Raw genomic sequence first — 15,167 nt, 5'->3', positions numbered from 1 at the left:
GCAGACCATCCCAAAAATTTGGGGGACTCGAGGGTCCTGGACTGGCGCACAAGAGGTTCAAATCAAAGCAGTGTAAACTCGAGACCAAAAGCAACCAGAGAATTCCAGCACTTCAAGATGGGGAAAGGAACTATTACCAAGAACAGAGGTGAGCACTGCCACAAAGACCGTTTCGTCACTGAAAGGACGGTCTGTTTTGTTTTGTTTTGTTTTGTTTTATTTTTAGTTTATTAACCAGATCACATCCGTCCAGGCCTCTCAAAGCACTCGCGCGCAGCAAGAAGAGCCACTGATGTCGACATTGACACGGACAAGTCGCTGAAGGAGGTCAGACCGCCAAAGGACGACTCCATCAACAACCGACCCTCCGTCCTCGCCATCCACCAGGGCGCAGGCATCAGCAAGAAACAGAAGAATGGCCGGAACATGAGCTCCAGGGCCAAGAAGAGGGCCGAGGAGAAACAGGACAAGGCCGCCGCAATCATGGAGCGGACCGAGAACAAGATTGAGAAGAGCAAGAACAGTGCCAAGACTGTCCTGACGCGGCGCAAGAACTGGGAAGACATCAACAAGGATGTGCCCTTGGACAAGAACCCCTTCGCGAATCTGGGCGACGACGATGAGGATGAGGAGGAGGAGGAGGAGGAGGAGTCTGAGGCTGACGACGAGATCAAGCAAGCAAACGCTGCTGTGCTGCAGGCTCAAGCCGCGCCTGCGACCATGGGTGACGATGATGATGACCAAGTGTTATAGGTAGCACAAGCGTTGAAAGGGTGCTGCTGGGCATGGGGGGGCGCTTGTTTTTGGGCGTTATTGGAGTTCGGGAAAAAGGACATGATGATGGCAAGTTATCCAATACCAATGCATTCTCGTTCGTTCTCCTACATCTTATTTTCCGGCATGCCATGACTGTGATGTGATATTTTTGGTGCAACATGAAGGAAGGGTGATAGTCCAATGGTTAAAGTGCAGTAACTTTGACCCCCCCCCTGCTGGCCCGTCTTTGGTCTTGATATATGTAAATAGCATTCAGCTGATAAGATAAGCTTTTCCCCGGCCTGCAGGGCCTCAGGGTAACCTCAGCTCCGGCTCCAGTCGCGAACAAACCTCGCCCCTCGTTTCCCATCCTCAATCCTCAATCTTCAATCTTCAATTTCAACCTCACTCACGCCACAATCCGGCGTCTTCTTTCTTCCGTCAACCTACCTCTTTTCATCGCTTTGATCTGCAACGACACCACCTTTCCCACACCCGCTCGCCCCCAGGACAAACCCCCCCGAAATACCGCCAAGATGCCGAAAGCAGAGGCCGGCTCGCTCAAGGCGCTGAACAACAAGATGAAGTCCAAGGGTCTCCAACGACTGCGATGGTACTGCCAAGTTTGCGAGAAGCAATGCCGCGACGAGAACGGCTTCAAGATGCACACACAGTCCGAGTCCCACGTGCGGCAGATGATGGTCGTGGGCGAGGATCCCAAAAAGGTCATCAACGAGTACAGCCGCCAGTTCCAGCGCGACTTCCTGTCCTTGCTGAAGACCGGCCACGGCGAGAAGCAGGTCAACATCAACCACTTCTACCAGACATACATTGCGAACAAGGAGCACGTTCACATGAACTCTACGAAATGGCCCAGTTTGACCGAGTTCGCCAAGTACCTCGGCCGGGAGGGCATCTGCAGGGTCGAGGAGAACGACAAGGGTCTTTTTGTCGCATGGATTGACGACTCGCCCGACGCCATGAGGAGGCGAGAAATCGTGCGTCGGAAGGAGATGCAGGACAAGGGCGACGAAGAGAGGGAACAACGCATGATCAGGGAGCAAATCAAGCGCGCGCAAAAGGAGGCCGACGGAAAGAAAGACGCAGATGATGACCTCGAAGAGTCCGAAGAGCGAGCGCTGAAGCGTGATGAGGGCGACAAGGTCAAATTATCTTTTGCGGCAAAGCCTGCTGCGCAAGCAGACACGAAGCCCTTGGGTCCCCCAAAATCCGAAGGCCCACCGCAAGACGGAGACGCCGCGAAACCCGAAGCTACGGTGGAAGCACCATCAAAGCCCACGGCGGCTCCGGTCTCGTTGAAGATTGGCGCAGCAAAGCCTCAACCCAAAAACGTCTTTGCCGCAGCCAAGAAGAATGCGCTAGCCGGCGGTCCGAAAAAGGCAAATCCTTTCCAGCAGGAGAAGAAAATGAGCGAGGCAGAACGTATCATGAAAGAGGAGATGGAACGCAACAAGAAGAGATCAAGTTCAGGGTTCGGTGGGTTTTCCCTGAACAACAAGAAACAGAGGACGGCATGAGTTACCCATCGCCTATGAAATCGAGGGCAGCACAGGCACTGCTTTATATCATTTGCGTGTAACGATTCGCATCCGGTTTTGGCGTTCAAAGAAAGGCGAGGGTCCATAGAAGGATGATACCATTTGGTTTCAGCAACAATCAAGAAAGAATTAACATCGTAAAATCGTCTATTCGTACTTCTATGGTATATCTGCATAGTCTATCTGGGGTATTGACACCGGCGGTTTAAGGGCAGTTGAATCAAGCGATCTTTTCGACAGTCAACTCGCCCTTCTCCTCGCCGTCTAACTCTAGGAGTCCGCCGGTCTCTATCTTCTTCTTCCACTTTGCGCTTTCATATCGTGCAAGAATCAGGGTCATGCGCAGCGGTATCTCGTCGCTCGAAGCGTGTTCGCCTTCCGCCCTAAGTGGGGTGAAATTCCAACGCCCAAATGCCCAATTCAGGATGTACCTATTTGATGCATGTGGCGGAGTTGGCAGCGACTCGTCGTCCCCCGAATTCCTGACCGTTGACGAGGCTGTCAGAATCGATTTGATCCTGTACACCTCGTCCTTTGGCGCCGCATTCAGCAGTGCCATCAACTTTGACGAATCCACGGCTGCACCTTTGGCGCCGTTGAGTGTTACGGACAGAACCTCGACCTCTGTCTGGTGGTCGTGCTTATGCCCGTCCTCGTGCGCGTGATCGTGGCCGCTCTTCACCAGCCCGCTCCCGTCCTCCAGCACCCTGGCCAGCGCGCCGTCGACACCAAATATCACGTCGGCGGACACTCTTCCCTTGTCGCTCTTGACCCATGCGATGTCGACCTCGAGGTCACCGACCCTGTCCAGACAGTCGTCGAACCGCCTCTCGTCGCAGCCTTCCCACTTGTTGAACACAATGAGGTCCGTGTAGCGCGCCTGTATCCTCGCCGTGTAGCTCGTGTCCTCGTAGCCCTGCCAGTTCTCGACGTCGATGACGCTGACGACGCCGTCGAGGACGTAGTCGCCCGTGTCGCGCGCCAGGCGGTTGACCTCGATGGCCAGGGTGGCGGGGAAGGCGGAGCCCGAGGTCTCGACGACGATGCGGTCGGGCGACTGGCGGGACGAGAGCTCGGCGAGCGCCGGCCCCAGCTGGCCCACGAGGTTGCAGCAGATGCAGCCGTTGAGCAGCTCCCGGACCCCCGAGATGGACGAGCTCGTCGCCAGCTGCGAGTCCACGGCCAGGTCCCCGAACTCGTTCTTCAGCAGCGCCAGCTTGTACGACGGGTTCGTCGCCCGCAGCTGCGGCAGCAGGTTCAGGATCAGCGTCGTCTTGCCGCTGCCCAGGAAGCCCGTAATTATCGTGATCGGTATGGGCGCCATTCTTGATTTTTGTTGGTTAAAAGGGACTGGATGGCAAACTTAAGGTTCCTGCGTTGTGCGCTTGCTTGTGTTGAAACTTTCTACCGTACCCCCGAAGAGGAAAGAAAGGGAAAAAGTCACGCGAAAGCCGTCACGCAGTCCGTCTCGGTAGGGCTTATCGGATCGAGGGGCAATCGACCGAGAATTCGGGGAATAGCTTATCTTAGCGTCTATGATTACTTCATACTATGTACTCTATGCACATAATAAAGCAGCCTGCGACAGGGGGGCAAGGGATCTCGGGTCTAGATCTCCACTGCGGCAGCCGGCACATGGGAATGACGTAGCGCTACTTGCGTGACGCTTTCGGCCTGGGCGATCTAGAGGACCTTGCAGAGGTCGCACTTTTATTCCAAGGTTGACGAGTGGTTTGTATGAGAATCCATTCCTGTAAGAATCTCATACTGGGGGTACTACTTGGTTTCTTTGTTCGAGACCACCACATAATCTCCCTATCTCATTTCAGTACAGCATACACCATATACATCGAGATCAAGACATAGAAGCAATACAGATCCCTACCATGTCCACCGCCGGCCCCACATCTAGCTCCCAGCAGCCGCAGACCGACGGCGATTCTACCTTCAAGTCGCAGCTCGACCACAAGGCGCGCGTGGCCCGTGATCCCAACTACGGGAAGGAGGAGCCTCAGCCCACGTTTCTGGAGAAAGGTAAGAAGCACCGTCACGAAATTTTTTCTCTCTTCTTCTTTTTTTCCCCTTGCTATATATTCACGTGCATGTCTACTCACACCGTCTGAAAGTGGCCGACTATGCGCCTGCCGTCGGCAAGATCCTGGGAGTAGAAAAGAAGGGCGACAAGCAGACCGAGCCGGAGACACCAGAGGTCGCTCCCGGTGTCCCGCCCGTGCGGCCACATCATGATGGGCACATTGAGGAGTTTATCAAGGATCAGCACAGGAGCAAGAAGGGCGAGAATGGGGAGCTCATCATCTGAGTCTGCTTGGCGGGCATTGGTTGGGGCGTTACAAAGGGGCAATTCCGTGTACTAAATCAGGCAAGGCTTTATTCTGAGACGGCGTATGGTACAAATTGACTACAGATTTACGATATGTGCCTGTTTGTGCTTTGAGGTTGCGAGGGTCACTGTGCCGTGCAATAGGGTCACCATCAAATTCTCGAGCAACAAACGGTTCCTCTGCGTTCTTGAGCCGCTGTTCTACTTGGCCGAACATGAAGATGAGATGTTTGGGCACGGTCAATCCAGCTGCAGTCGAACTCAATTATATCTGCGAGACTTTTTCTTGTGGAGGGGATGAATTATCTGGTTGTGTTTGTTTCATGTCAGTGTCGGGCAACATCTACAGGCCGCCACATTTTCCGGGGAATTTTCCGTTTGGACGACGCCCTAAGATGAGCAACCTTGATCGGCTGGATAAAGTCTTACCCAAGATGGATCTCCTTGTTTGGTGGACTGTACTCAGCTGAAGGGTGCGCACGCTATCCAGTGTTACAGCTTATATGCTGTTTCCTTCAAAGAACAATCACCAACGGTCTGCTGAAGGTTAACGATCATTTCTAATGAACACTCATCGAACAGTTCACCGTGCTTGGCCATATATTCTTTCCTTTGATGTTGCTCAGAGGTTATGGTGGTTCTACACAAAGTATCGTTTTCTGGAAGTCGAACCGAATTAACGTTCTCTAGAGTTAGGCCTGCGATCTATCAGGGGAAACCCCCATCCACTTCTCGTATGGGGAATCAATACGGTATCGAATTTTCACATGGGCTTTTGTGAGTGATTCATGGAAGTCTCCCGACATCCTGCTCCGCATTTTGCTCTTCTCCATGAGGCCGCGGATATTGCTCCCATCATCAAAGCGCTAGCTCCGGAGTGTAAGTCGAAATAAGGCAAGGGTCATGGTCACCCGCTGCCGGCGGATGATCGCCGATTGCGCAAGTGTCCCTGTCAGTGCCAGGCTCAAGCTCTGTCAGGAGCTGAAGTCATGGCGATCTGCATTCGTCACGATCCAAGGTGAAGATGCAAAATGGTGATTGCCGACTTGGTGGAGGCTTAAGAACGTCAGCCGCTGGAGGGAAATCCCATATGGGAATGCAATCCGTGGCTTATCAGCCCGCCACAATATGCGCTCTCCCAACGACTAGCGAACTGAAATCAACTACTGTCTGTCCGGGAGATAAGAATGGGGAAGCAAATTTTCTACTGTTGATATTGGAAGCAGAGACTGCCAATCCCTAATAATATCTTCCAGTTTGATTGTCTAAAATGAGGCATCAGCTCCAGCCCCGTGATGACTTATGGCCGAGCAACAGCACCGATGGCACCGCCGCCGGCCCTTTGCCTGCCGACAAGCAGAAGGGGACGAACGTCAATTTTGGTTCAATGGACTTCTCAATGAATTGTACAGCCAGTGACTAAACTACTTCGTTTTATTAATCTACTTCAATCCAGCGTTCAACATGTCCCATCCTGATAATTGTGGCTAGATATGGATATCTACTAGATCCAAAATTAACTGTAGAACTCGGCCGACTTATTAATGATAGCGGGCCGTAGCGACTAAACATTCTTGTCTAGGAACGGTCAACTTCTGGCGAGATCCGGGCTCGACCCGAGCAGCGCCAGGGTCAGCGGCATTTGGCGCTCAGACCTTCGAAGTTGTCGATCTTGATCCGTGGCTCTTGTGGGAAATTTGTATGAAACACTTTTATAAATGAATATGGATTATTTGCCTAGCCATGTTCCCTGTTCATCCGTTTTGGTAAGAGTCGAGGCGGGTTTTCACGAGGTTCAGCAACAATGCAGATGGTACCATTGAGCTGGAGAACAGAATCAACTCGCCGATCTGCCGTACGGGTCTCATTCACAGGGGTCAAGAAGCCACCAGATTTTCCGCATCAAATATAGCCAGAGGAGTTGATGAGATTGGACCCAAACAATCCCAAGTACCTCGATCGCGATACTAGACATCGTTGGGAAGATAATTTCCAAGAAGGCTGATTGTCGCGACCTTTTGAGTTCAAACTCATGATAGGCGTTTACTTAGAGACCTGGCAATGATCATGGCTAAGGCTTGCCATCGTAGTGTCGCAACTGGTAGCTGAAATGCACGCTTGGTATACGATGTACTATGGTAGTGGACACCCTTGTTCTGTTAAGGGATGTAAATGAGGTGGGCTTGGACACTCTGTGCTCTCGATGCACCATGCAACACTAACACAGCCCAAGCGCCCTGCTAACCATTCCGAGATCGAGGCGAGCGAGTCAGTATGTCACGCTGATTAGCGCTCAGGCTTGATTGGCGTTTTCCTTGGACTGACGCGTTACAGACTATCGTGCTTGGTTGGCGAGTGCAAAAGGTCCCATAAACCCCAGCGTACTGAATCCTTGCGGGGACTCGACACTTGGACCAAAAAACCTGTTACGAGAAACCGTCAACATACTGCCAAATTTGGAACAGACACAAGAGTCGCTGCAAGATAAACCCCGTGGCCGCATGAATCTAGAGGTGGTAACCAACAGCCGGGCCCGAACAACTAGATTAGTTAATAGACACCAACACTATATTGCAACTAACTAAGCCCCGGGTTCAAGCCTCATGGCCTGATTTGCTGTTCCAGACTTTGCACTTTCACGTATAAGCAATCCCATTGACGCAGAGAGAGCTCATCATGGAGTCGTTAGGTTTTGTTTTAGGAGGTGTCGTGTCGGGAAAGTCGACGTTTTGACCATTTCCGCCTAAATTTGGGCAGGCCTCGAACAAAGTTTAGCTACTGCATAGTCCAGTCCCAACTCAGTCGCTATGAACACCATTGACATCTGTCACGCTCCATTCAGAGACTCTACTTTCAGGTAACCCTCTTTGCTGGTCGTCCTTGATCGTCGCTGAAAACCTGATGCTGGCCATGACCTTGTTGGCGCTATATCGGAACCTACCCCCGGGGTCCCTAGAGAGCCTCCCGGTGCAAGGGACGTGAACGTATACAGATAGTAGGCAAATAACAATAACGGACTCCCCCAAGAATAATCGGTCGATCGTCAGGCCATATTTTCTTCTTTGTCTCCGTAGCCTGGCAACACTACTTCGGTAGACACACTCATTCGCCACAAAGACTTACTCGAGACGTGACCGGACCGAAACAGCCAAGATGCCTACCGGTGAAGTCGACCAGACGGTATGTGTTTCCACTTATCCTTGGCAATTGTTGATGAAAACGACTGGGGAAATAAAACAACTGCCGGAACGAGGGAGCCGTCAGTAATGAAAGCAATGAGGCTGATGGAGTGTATACAATAGTTCCTCGATGAAATATGGGCACTCTACGCCGTAGGTATGGCTGTTTTGATCTTGCGCTTCGTTGTGCGGTTCAAGTCGGTTGGTATGCGGGGCATGCAAGGCGATGATTTCTTCGCTCTGCTGGTGGCATTATTCTACACATTAGATGCTGCAACGGTACATATAGTCTGTGAGTGACTGGAGCTCATCTAAAAAACGCGGTCGTTGTGGAAAAGGTCGCCCACTTACATATCGTGCTTCAGATTACGCCGGCACAAACGTCGAGGCATCAGTCGTTCAAGCTACTCGAGGTATGCTACATCCTTATGATTAAGTATACTGGAAATAATTAGCTGTGACGCGGACGACGCTGACTGTGGAACTATTTATAGCCCTCACCGAGGAGGAGATCGCCCAGTACGAGTACGGATCCAAAATCGAGCTGGTGGCTTGGTATTCGTATACAGCATTAATCTGGTGCCTTAAGGGTACTATGTTGTGCTTTTTCAAACGAATGACAACTGGTCTTTGGCAACATCGCTTGGTAAAATGGCTCATGTGGGCTTGCGTAGCATCTTACATTGCCGTGTTCCTCACTGTAAGTTGACTGCAGACCTGAAGGCCGGGAGATCAGCTTTTAATTACTTGTTATAGATCACGTTCGGGTGTTTTCCTACTCAGAAGAACTGGCAGGTTACGCCAGATCCTGGCTTGAAGTGCACTTTCAAGATGCAAAATTTCCTGGTCTCTGTCGTGCTGAACGTCATGTGAGCCCTGACAATGCCAAGCCTCTACCACCTGTCTTGAAGTGCTAATACATTCCAGAACTGACGGTGCGATTCTTTGTATTCCCCTGCCATTGTTGTGGACGCTTCAGGTGCCAATCAAAAAGTGAGTTGATCTCTTTTGTGTTATGTTCGGCCACGCCTTGCTAACCATTACTTACCAATCATAAAGGAAGGTCATGATCGGCCTGCTTCTATGTTCCGGACTGTTCGTCATCACCGCAGCTATCATCCGCGTCGTGCTCACACTCGGTTCCCACCCTTCGGCACTCAACGTCAACCGCTGGGGTGTCCGCGAAACCATCGTCGGCATCATCACCGTGAACATCCCGATACTGAGACCCATGTTCAGCAAGACCTTCTGGAGGACCGGACAGGTCACCTCCCCGACCGGGAGCGGCAACACCAACACTGGCGGGCGCAACGGCACGCTCGCCACCGGGCATGGGCCGTACGAGATGGCGAGCAGCATCGGGGGGGTCAGCCGCGACCGCAAGGACAGCTTTGGCGGAAGCGAGGAGTGCATCATCGGCAAGAACAGCAAGGCCGTCAAGCCCGGCGAGAACGACGTCGTCGTACAAACAATGTACCATGTCACCAGCGAGGATGTTGCACCCAGCCAAGCTGGTCGTGACTGGGATGCCCACGGCGGCCATACTAAGGCAGTGGCGTATGGAGGCAGCAATGCGGTATGAGAGACAACAAGAATTAGACCGATGACTTTCTGGCAACACGTCATAAATTAATTGTTATTATCGCAGTGAGACTAGCGAACCACGGTGCATCATATCGTTCATTAGAAGATGCCCCTGGGACAGCCTTGGTCTCCTGTACGATAGAACGAAGTAGCCAGGGCGATATCCTTAGCCCCGTCGTACAACAAACAAGTCTCGAGCAACACTCGTCGATGGTAGCGTCGAGATGAACGGGTCTCCTTTGTACTTCTCCCTGCGGCACTTGGTAGTCTACCGAAAACGACTTTGCGTAAACGCCCCTGAACTGATTTGCGGATACAAAGTGGGCGGTGTGATGATATACAGCGTCGATGACTCGATGGTATATTATATTTAGTTCACTTGCTTCCAACTACATCTTTATAATTCGATTCAACGGTACAGCTCATTAGCAATGAAGCCTAGTTTCCGTGCTCATTGGTGGCACGTTCGCTTCAAAGTTTGAGTAATGCGACTGGCAATGCAAGAGCCATCCTCTTGCTATCCCCTGGTGCAGGGCCTTCGTAACCTGGCACTCGGATACCGCATTTCCTTGCCCAGCTTAGATCGAAGGGCCGAATGATCGCCGCAGCGAGTAAGGGGAAAAGGTATGCATTCATTGATCTGATTGTGCATCCCGGGATGCACGAACGGGCCTGACGGCCAACATTGGCTTCTATGATCCACCGACAAGGCGTCAATATGATTTGTCGATCACACAGTTCGACTCGATTTTCCATTTACAGACCTTTGGACGTGGATATAGTTGATATGCGTTCTGGAGACCAACTCGGCCCCGACCAAGCCATAAAATTACATATCATGCATGTCGCGATATCTGGGGCGTGGCTTGGGGGCTGAAAAGGGCACTATCATCCCATCCTTCCTGTTGGAGCCCATGACGTCAGGAGGCTTATGTGGTCCGTCGCCTTGTCGCAAAACGGAAAGGACTGCAGAAACAGATTCGATTCACAACGAAAGAAAAATAAGCTGCCAGCGAAAGGTAAAACCCGACTGTTAAGTTGAAAAAGTTTGCATCATTCTTATTCAGAGTTTGTGGAGAGATAGGCGGAGAGAGGTGTCCACCAGTCTTTCTCGGGGGATCGGCAGCCGATCAAGCTGTCAGCAATTACCGGATCCGGGAACCGCTGAAGTCATTTTCTTTGGACGGACGCCGCGATGGCTTTTCGGGGATTTCAAGGATGGAGAGATCGACTCGCCCATTGAGAAAGCAGGAAAGCTCGACAAGTTGTAGAAAGTGACAGGGAAAGTAAAATAAGTTTAGATGTTCTGGCTTCTCTATATTGTGCTTCTGAAAACACTCTTTCATTTCTCATAACCATATCTCGGAAGTTGTCTCGAAACGTTGAGGCAGTGTGTGGGGCCGGTGAAACATTACTATACTGGACTTGTGGGGGTATACCATTGGTCAATCAGTCAATCAGCGATGGGCGAGTATCCGCAGGAAACAACTGCTTTAGCAAAAGTTTCAACGGTATTTGTCCCCAATTCCGCATCTTGATTCACGAGGAGCTGATCTGACGAACTTTAGCATCATGGTTATGTTGCAAAGCAAGTTACAGAGCAGCGTCAAAGACATCTTGGTATATGACTATGGACGCTTTCGGAGCTGGCATGATTGGATTCATGATCAACGACCGCTACGACTTGCAGTGCGACGAACGCGACAAAGCAACAGAGGTATAACATGTACGTTGCCCATAGTTTCTACGATCTGTGTCTTAGTCGGACCGGCTGTGGCCTGACTTGGATGATGCTTGGCTATGGTTGCCGTTTTGAGGTGTTGGAACGGTTACCAGCAGATTTGATATCCGGTAGAGCTCGTGTCCACAAAGATCTTGCAGCCTCTTCGACGATATTTCACGAGTGTCGCCCAGAACACCGGGCACTTGAAATGGCTGGGATCAACGCTGATGGACGTTCTTACCAAAGGTCCGACTTATTGGTCGAGCTTCTCCGAGTAGGAGTCAACTAGGTTACGACGACGATGTGACTTGGCACCGACTCGGCGATCGACTCCACGACACATTATCGCAAGAGAGCAGAGGTAGGGAGCTTCGCAAATTTCTTTTCGTTATGGAAACACTCACGCTCTTGAACGCTGCTGTAGTAAGCAATGATGTCTCCTTACGTACACAAACCCACACGGGTATAACCTAACACCAAACGCCCCCATTTGCACCAATCATGAACGCCAAATGCCATGTATGGACCAAGTCGAACCCATATATATTTCCTGAAAAATCAAGTTCCACATCATTTCAATCACAAGTCAAGTCCTGCCTGCACCTGTCGACGCTTGCCCTGATGCCTATTCATATCATGCTGCCTGGAAATTTGCTGAAGCTATTCAAGCTATTTGGATCTTCGGGTTGGGTTGGAGGAGATATGAGATACGAGGGGCCGGCTGTGGGCATCGGCCTTACGTTGGGATCATGCGAGCTTTGTGGTCGATAGAACACGGGCGAATCGGGCATACCCATACCCGGAGGCAACGAGACACTACCCCTGTGTATCTGCCTCGGGCTCATGCTTCGTGGCATGGAGAAACTTCCCCGCTGTGTTGGGCTCATCAGTTCGTTTGTCGCAGTGGTATATTCTGACATGGACGACAGGCTGTCATTTCTGGGCACGGCGGCTAGTGCCATGCCGAAGTTTGCCAGCAAGGAGTCGTACTGCTCGCCGGCTCCCAGAACATAGCGTTTCGCCTCGTTCTCGATCCACTTGTCGATCCTGGAATCGCTGCAGTTAGCATGTACCATCAATATGGCTCGCGTCTGGTTGAGTTCGTTCGCGAGCTCATTGCGCTGTTGTCGGAGTCGTGAGTTGTGCTCTTCGAGTTCCATTTTCGTGTCCTCCAGGTCAGTCATCCACGTTTTCCTTTTTACTCGGCATTTCCCTGCCGCCGCCCGGTTTCTCGCCAGGAACTTTTCTCTCTTCTCTTCTTCCTGCTCTTGGGTCAACTGAGGCTTGGGCCGGGGCTTCCGGGGTCGCCGCCGCCTAGGGAGTAATGGCGCCGGAGGAGGAAACAGAGCTTCAGGAGGTTTGGATGGTTGAATTGCACTACCTAGCCCCTCGGGTGGTGTGATGTTGGGGGTAATAGGCGCGATGATTTGACCAGAAACTCTAGTCTCGGTTACGGAAGATCCGGATCCAACAGTGTGCCTGGAAGGTTCCAGTTTGACAGTATTCAGATTGGGGACCGACGATAGGCGCCTTTGATGCTGAAATTCTGGTGGTTGAACATATCCAGCAGCCTCGAACTGAGTCTGCGTCCTGCCTGACAACGACTGTTGTATCAAGGGCGGTGGCTGCATCGGCCTAGCCGATAATGGTGCAGGTTGCGTTGGCACATTCTCAGGAAACGATACCGTGGTGAAGTGTTGCGGATAGGTTCCCTCGCCGTTGTCCCGGGCGCCATCAAAGACTTGGTAACTTCCGTCACTGGGGCCCTGGATACCATAGTCGAAGAAATGCGATGCTCCGTCCATTTCCTTGACGCACAGTTGCGCCGGGGATCAGATTACGCGCCAGGATAGACGTGTTGTTTTGTGTGTAATGCGGTGGCAGTACACCTGTACCAGCGACTATCCTAATGCTCATCCGACCTTTGGGCCGTACGATCGGTCCTTTGGGGCCCAGATCAGGCGCAGTGCGCGTGGCCAAACTGCACGAGGCAAATGATTCAGTTGTCGGATTGGGATTTTCCAGGAATAGACTTGACAAATATGGTAGAGTCTAGCCGAAGTAGCTATCTGGGACATGGTATGCTGGGTGCTTGAGTGGGGATATGATTGATGTCGTGCGCTAGCACCGAGTCTGGACAAGTTGGGAAGGATGAAGCTAAGGTTAGCGGATGGAAAGGTTCGGGGGAGTCTAGCTAGGTACTGATTACATTGGCAGACGTCTCTTGCTGTCGTTTAGATGCTCTCGTAGGACTGAGGCGCAGGATCGAGAACCGCACACCACCTCCGACGTCCGAATCCTCTTGACCCGAACGCGTCACAAAGACTTTAGGTATGTGCTGCTTGCTCATACAACCTTACATTATTTCTTCCCGTGCTCGCCGCATGGTTTTCTTTCTGTGTGTGAAGAGATAATTGTAGCCCAGTATTGATTTAAGCTTCGACGGTCCAAGTTCGAGTGGGGAGACGACGATGTTTGGCAGCGGTGTAGTAAACCCCTGAAAGTTTATGTATCCTTGAGTAATGTTTCTTCTGTCTCGCGATAGGTATAGGTAGTCGCACTCGGCAAGCTTCGTCTATTCGATTCGGCTACCTACTTACGGGAAAGAGGCATACCGAGATTGACTGTATGATACTTCAATCGGTCTTAAAAAGGAAGATTGTCGATTTAGTTACTGGAAAATCAAAGCTCTAGCACTAAGGAGAGAGATGATTATAATATAATTACACATAACATGTGCTATGTCGGAGATACTGGCCTCTTTGTTTGATCGCAACTGATTTGGAGACGGTGACTGACTGGAAGAAACGAAGACTTATCTTGATTGTCATCAGACGACATAGGCTACCGTCGCTAGAAGTCTGTCATGCAGCATGGCTATGCTTCGAGTCTCGACTTTCATCCCACGAATAATGCATTAACTAAGTGGGAGGATTTTGCAATAGTAGGCCATGCTCTCGCCTTACTCGAACTGCAAAGTACGTAGCTCTAAACCTTCTCGCAGTTTACAAAATTGACTACGCGAAATAGCAGAATTCCTTCGACTGTCAGTATACGTGTGGACGTGACTTTCTGAGATATCTGAGCCAGCGAACATGGTTATAGCTGGCCAAGGACGGTGGACTCTTTTACCAAGCACCTCTAACCAGAGATAATGTCGACCAAGTCATTAACAATATGCTACCCAATCGAAAGCAATGGGTGCAAAGCAGACAAACTTCTGTCTACTAGTGGCGAAAATGGCTCTGCAAGAAAATAATGAACGTATACCGACCATTTTGGTTCGCCGAAACGCAACGTCGGATGGCTTCAAGGGAGGCCACTTGGCTCAACTGTTTTCCACACACCTAGGTCTGGGAACTTGCTCTTTGGCACCGTTGTGCGGAGGCGCATTTGAAGGAAGAACACAGGCACACAGTTACGCACACACGCATTACTTTGAGAGGTTCATGAACGACGGACCGGTCTCGGATTCCTGGAACGGCGAGGCATAATCTCGATGGAATGAACAGATGGGGGAAAAAGAAACGAAGGTTGCCTTGCCTCCTTCAGCATCTCATTCGGCTGGCGAAGAAACGAGACGCAACGATTCCCATCCTTCGATCAATCAAGTCGCCGTAACCGTGTTATTTGATTGGCAGCCCTATGGAGGATCAGCAAGCCACTTAAAAGCAGTGCCCCCAATCCCAGAACGTGGGAAATTGTTGAGCCTACCGTATCATCCATGGCCGCTGAGGTAAGCGAATGTAGACCTATTGAATTGACTCTTGGCGAATTCGCACTCGATCAACCCCCAAACAGCCCATTTCACCGCAGTAGGGTCAACGACAGTTCCTGGAGTTTGCCATCGCGTCAACAAATGAACATGGTGCATCGCTATTCTTGTGACGGCGCTGCAAAGTACTGGCAAAGATCCACACATAACCTGGTCTTGGCGTGTGTAGCCCCTGTTACTTTGGCTGGCTTGATTCGTTTTTATCAGGCCAACAATCCTTCGCTAGAAAGCTGCAGGGTGATCCTTCGGA

General features: G+C 51.2%; 6 protein-coding genes across 6 annotated transcripts; 4 read left to right on the top strand and 2 right to left on the bottom strand.

Annotated features, from left to right (window-relative positions):
• Positions 1-117: 117 nt before the first annotated feature.
• BKA67DRAFT_661951 (Alb1-domain-containing protein) lies at positions 118-753 on the top strand (the record flags this gene model as incomplete). The annotated part of the gene is made up of 2 exons (XM_046107914.1): positions 118-148; positions 254-753. The coding sequence occupies 2 exons, from the start codon at positions 118-120 to the stop codon at positions 751-753; spliced, it is 531 nt and encodes a 176-aa protein (XP_045955532.1).
• A 539-nt stretch (positions 754-1,292) lies between these two features.
• BKA67DRAFT_594331 (domain of Kin17 curved DNA-binding protein-domain-containing protein) lies at positions 1,293-2,294 on the top strand (the record flags this gene model as incomplete). Its single annotated transcript, XM_046105043.1, has 1 exon — positions 1,293-2,294. The coding sequence occupies one exon, from the start codon at positions 1,293-1,295 to the stop codon at positions 2,292-2,294; it is 1,002 nt and encodes a 333-aa protein (XP_045955531.1).
• A 241-nt stretch (positions 2,295-2,535) lies between these two features.
• BKA67DRAFT_539023 (CobW/HypB/UreG) lies at positions 2,536-3,639 on the bottom strand (the record flags this gene model as incomplete). Its single annotated transcript, XM_046100568.1, has 1 exon — positions 2,536-3,639. One exon carries the CDS (start codon positions 3,637-3,639, stop codon positions 2,536-2,538), a length of 1,104 nt encoding a protein of 367 aa, XP_045955530.1.
• A 281-nt stretch (positions 3,640-3,920) lies between these two features.
• BKA67DRAFT_379666 (uncharacterized protein) lies at positions 3,921-4,753 on the top strand. The gene is made up of 2 exons (XM_046096541.1): positions 3,921-4,349; positions 4,442-4,753. The coding sequence occupies exons 1-2, from the start codon at positions 4,202-4,204 to the stop codon at positions 4,633-4,635; spliced, it is 342 nt and encodes a 113-aa protein (XP_045955529.1). The 5' UTR covers positions 3,921-4,201; the 3' UTR covers positions 4,636-4,753.
• Positions 4,754-7,417: 2,664 nt separating this feature from the next.
• BKA67DRAFT_379552 (uncharacterized protein) lies at positions 7,418-9,654 on the top strand. The gene is made up of 7 exons (XM_046096540.1): positions 7,418-7,836; positions 7,959-8,127; positions 8,201-8,248; positions 8,330-8,535; positions 8,592-8,704; positions 8,763-8,828; positions 8,895-9,654. Exons 1-7 carry the CDS (start codon positions 7,810-7,812, stop codon positions 9,415-9,417), a joined length of 1,152 nt encoding a protein of 383 aa, XP_045955528.1. The 5' UTR covers positions 7,418-7,809; the 3' UTR covers positions 9,418-9,654.
• A 2,117-nt stretch (positions 9,655-11,771) lies between these two features.
• Positions 11,772-13,755, bottom strand: BKA67DRAFT_539019 (uncharacterized protein; the record flags this gene model as incomplete). Its single annotated transcript, XM_046100567.1, has 4 exons — positions 11,772-12,908; positions 12,961-13,174; positions 13,503-13,656; positions 13,743-13,755. The coding sequence occupies 4 exons, from the start codon at positions 13,753-13,755 to the stop codon at positions 11,772-11,774; spliced, it is 1,518 nt and encodes a 505-aa protein (XP_045955527.1).
• Positions 13,756-15,167: the final 1,412 nt, after the last annotated feature.

The sequence above is a fragment of the Truncatella angustata genome (assembly GCF_020726525.1).
Source record: "Truncatella angustata strain MPI-SDFR-AT-0073 chromosome Unknown BKA67scaffold_7, whole genome shotgun sequence".
NCBI classification, from domain to species: domain Eukaryota; kingdom Fungi; phylum Ascomycota; class Sordariomycetes; order Amphisphaeriales; family Sporocadaceae; genus Truncatella; species Truncatella angustata.
The sequence above is the reverse complement of the archived record's forward strand: the minus strand, read 5'-3'. Positions and strand labels throughout refer to the sequence as shown.